Below are 4,301 nucleotides of genomic sequence, written 5' to 3' on the forward strand. Positions count from 1 at the left end.
TGCTTTATTAGGTCAAAACCCAGATGTTTTATATTTTTTGTTAATCTTATTATATTTATTTTTATTATATTTGCTAATCATTCATTATTACCATAAAGAGGACTACTAATTTTTCCATTGATCTTACTTTCAGAAGTCTAATTTTTCTCATTATTTCTTATAAATTTGTTAGTATCATTTTGTTGCTACTTCTTTTTTAATTTAATTTATTTATTTTGAGAGAGAGGGCAGGGGAGGATCAGAGAGAGAGGGTGAAAGTGAATCCCAAGCAGGCTCCTCACTGTCAGGGCAGAGCTGGACATGGGACTCGAACTCGCAAACTGTGAGATCATGAGCTGAGCAGAAATCAAGGATGGGATGCTTAACTGACTGAGCCACTCAGGCGCCCCTTTTTGTTGCTACTTGTGCCATTTTCTTGCCTTATTATTTTGACCAGGACTATCAAGTCCATGTAAGAGTGGGAATCTTTTATCTTATTACAGATAATGAAAATGTATAATAAACTGCCTTAATTATTAGTGACTAATTTTTATAGGTTCTTGGCATATAGTTTTCTTTCAAGATTAAGAAGTTATCCTATGTTTGTGGAACTTCAAATAGTTAATATGAAATTATGAATTGGCCTCCACCAAATTTATTTCCTGCATCTCTTGAAATAATTAATTTTAATTTTCTTTCATCTATTTATATCATGATTTACTTGTGATGTTTACCAAATGTTTAAGGAAGGAAAATCTATATATCATACAATAATAATCCCTCCTTCCATGGATTGTTATGAGTAAAAGCATTTAGATATGTATCTGACATTGAGTAATCAATACATAAATTCCTATTTTATTATCATTTCTAATAAAACTATTAAATGCAGATTATTATTATATCTAAGTCATTACATAGGTGATTTTAAAACTATGCCCTTTGGAATCCTCTTAAATTTTTTTTCTTTAATGTTTAGTTTTGAGAGAGACAGAGAAAGAGAGAGAGACAGAGTGTGAGCGGGGGAACGGCAGAAAGAGAGGGAGACACAGAATCCGAAGCAGGCTCTAGGCTCTGAGATGTCAGAACAGTTCAAACCCAAAACCATGAGATCATGACCTAATGAGGGGCTCGAACCCACCAACCGTGAGATCATGACATGAGCCGAAGTCAGATGCTTAACTAACTGAGCCACCCAGGTGCCCCTGGGATCCTCTGAAACCAAACTGAAGGAGGAAATGTAAATAAGGAACTAAATGAATAGTACTCTGTCTTCTCTGGCAAACCAGTATAACTTCAATCAGAGAAAATTTCTTGTTTGCTTTACATATTATGCTTCTGTATAAATTTGACTTGCTAAAAAAACAATGGCTACGTATCACTGGTTTAGTTAAATGTGTACATTTTGAATGAAAGCACTAATATTACAGTTGATCCCTAAGTGATAGTCCTTGCATGAGGTGAAAATAAACAAATTAAGAGGAATCTACAATCTACATTATATTTACTCCTGATAAAAATGGCTTTGTAAGCACTTTTAATTTCTCTTTCTTTAAGAATTTTTTTAAATATTTATTTTATTTTTAGGAGAGAGAGAGCAGGGGAGGGCCAGAGAGAGAGTAAGACAGAGGTTCTGGAGCAGGTTCTGTGCGGACAGCAGAGAGCCAGATGTGGGGCTTGAATTCATGAACTGCGAGATCATGACCTGAACTGAATTTGAATGCTTTACCGACTGAGCCACCCAGTTGCCCTCAATTTCTTTCTATTAAAGAAAATCATTTATTTAAAAACATACTTCATTATCATATTAAGGTAGATACTGTAGCAATATAAAGATACGTCCATCCAATGAGACGGCTGTGCTCAAGGAGGCTATGTGCAGATAGGTAATACTACTTATTACCACCAGCCGCCAAAATGAGGTCTAAAAAGGGATATGATTATATAGGACCACATTATGACTTTGACTGGCCCTTTCTTCCATGAAATAATATTAAAAGTTGTATTTTACATCTGCTTTCATATAAAGATAAATATACTAATATTATGTACTAAAGCTTAAAAACTCAGTTTTATTCAGATTTTAAAAGAAATAAAAACATTTTCATAGGTTTCTAACAGTATGATAGGCCTACTATGCCTACCGGATACATTGGTCCTGCAGCCATGAGTCAAGAATTCAAATACATATACAATCCTATCAGGTATTATAAGTGGTTGAGATCAACTGAGAATAACATATTTACTAGCAACTAATATTCAACTCCAGTGACCAGCAGGTAAGGGAGATAGGAGGGTAATCTGGTGTCATGGAGAACATGCTTCAAATAAGAATGGGCAAGTTGTAATTGAGCTCCATCATGGAAATAGGTGTAATGTTTTTAAATATTATAATTTATTTGAAGACAGGCTGAAAATGTAGATTTTTTTATACCGTATCTTCTGCATGTAAAATATTGACCTCTAATTCAAAACTTAAAACACTGCAGAAAAGACTGTCAATCAAACTACATCTCTCTACTGCATCCAGACTATAGACACTAAATTGGTGTGCAGTCAGTATGTTAAGAGGCAGAACTAGTTGGAACAGCCATAATCTGGTTTGGGATCCAAATGTCCTATAATCAAATGTACTCTCTCTTAACCCTGAGATGATCAGGTTAGGATTCTGCTCTAGTGGCCTGAGTTTAGAGTGAGAAAGCTGCCCCAGAGTTATATTGTTATACCCAAATATAGAACTGCAGTGACACAGAATATGATTCTTAAAAGAGGTAGCTCTTGTAGATACTGTATTAACAAATTTCTATCCTATCATCCATAGAGTGCTATTGGAGAAGGGATATATGTAATATGGAAATGACCAATGATTCCATGCTGACAGAATTTGTCCTTGTTGGGCTTTCTGCCCACCCAAAGCTCCAGACAGTTTTCTTTGCGCTAGTTTTGTGGATGTACCTGATGATCCTTCTGGGAAATGGAATCCTTATCTCAGTAATCATCTGTGATTCTCACTTGCACACCCCCATGTATTTCTTCCTCTGTAATCTTTCCTTCCTGGACATTTGTTACACAAGCTCCTCTGTCCCACTAATTCTTGACAGTTTTCTGACAGGAAGGAAAAGGGTTTCCTTCTCTGGGTGCATGGTGCAAATGTTTCTCTCCTTTGCCATGGGGGCCACAGAGTGTGTGCTTCTAGGTATGATGGCACTCGACCGCTATGTAGCCATCTGCTACCCACTGAGATACTCTGTCATCATGAGCAAAAATGCCTACCTGCCCATGGCAGCTGGATCCTGGGTCACTGGGCTGGTGGACTCAGTGGTGCAGACATCTCTCGCAATGCAGTTACCATTCTGTACTAGTAATGTCATTAACCATTTTGTCTGTGAAATTCTAGCTATCCTAAAACTGGCTTGTGCTGACATTTCAATCAATGTGATCAGCATGTCAGGGTCAAATCTGATTGTTCTGGTTATTCCACTGCTAGTAATTTCTATATCTTACATTTTTATTGTCACCACTATATTGAGGATCCCCTCCACCAAAGGAAAACGTAAGGCCTTCTCCACCTGCTCCGCCCACCTAACAGTAGTGATTATATTCTATGGAACTATCTTCTTCATGTACGCAAAGCCCAAGTCTAAAAGTTCTGTTGATGCTGATAATCAAGACATCATTGAGGCCCTCATCTCTCTCTTCTATGGAGTAATGGCCCCCATGCTCAATCCTCTCATCTATAGTCTGAGGAACAAGGATGTAAAGGCTGCAGTGAAGAACATGGTGGGTAGAAAAAACTCTGATGGAATCTGAGTACAGATTTACACTATGTGACTCAGTATCCAAAGCTGCTGCAGACATAAAATTTGAAAAGAGAACATTACTATGTGAAAACAAATTCACCATGTGGCATTCAAAATCATCTGGCAGAAATATTTTGGTGGATGTTGTTACTATTAGCTTTTTGTTTTAACTGCAGAAATAAAACATGCTTGTGGTTTTAAAAAATACTATTATGTAAATTCAAAATGTGAAAATCTCTTAGGAATCCCCAGCAAAATATAGTCACTATTAAACATTTAGAAAATAATACAGGCAAAAGGTAGACTAAAAGCACTTGACATTAATATAACACTGTGTTAACTAACTGGGATTAAAGTAAAAAATTAAAGAAAAAACAATACTGAAACAGAAATATGTAATAAAGAAGTAAACATTCAGTAAAAAAAAGTGTACTAAAAATATTCTGTAACCTAAAATAAGTACACTTTTAATTAATTATGCAAAAGGAATATTAATTGGCACATGGCATATTATATATTGAT

General features: G+C 35.9%; 1 protein-coding gene across 1 annotated transcript; it reads left to right on the plus strand.

Moving 5' to 3' along the window:
- Window positions 1–2,726: 2,726 nt before the first annotated feature.
- On the plus strand, window positions 2,727–3,885 carry LOC122474488 (olfactory receptor 13C8). Its single transcript, XM_043565384.1, has one exon. It carries the CDS (start codon window positions 2,830–2,832, stop codon window positions 3,787–3,789), a length of 960 nt encoding a protein of 319 aa, XP_043421319.1. The 5' UTR covers window positions 2,727–2,829; the 3' UTR covers window positions 3,790–3,885.
- The last annotated feature ends 416 nt before the right edge of the window (window positions 3,886–4,301 follow it).

The sequence above is a fragment of the Prionailurus bengalensis genome, chromosome D4 (assembly GCF_016509475.1).
Source record: "Prionailurus bengalensis isolate Pbe53 chromosome D4, Fcat_Pben_1.1_paternal_pri, whole genome shotgun sequence".
Lineage (NCBI taxonomy): Eukaryota > Metazoa > Chordata > Mammalia > Carnivora > Felidae > Prionailurus > Prionailurus bengalensis.

What these genes read in the sequence shown, in the direction of transcription:
- LOC122474488 (XM_043565384.1), top strand. Translation starts at nt 2,830, where the DNA reads ATGGAAATGACCAATGATTCCATGCTGACAGAATTTGTCCTTGTTGGG.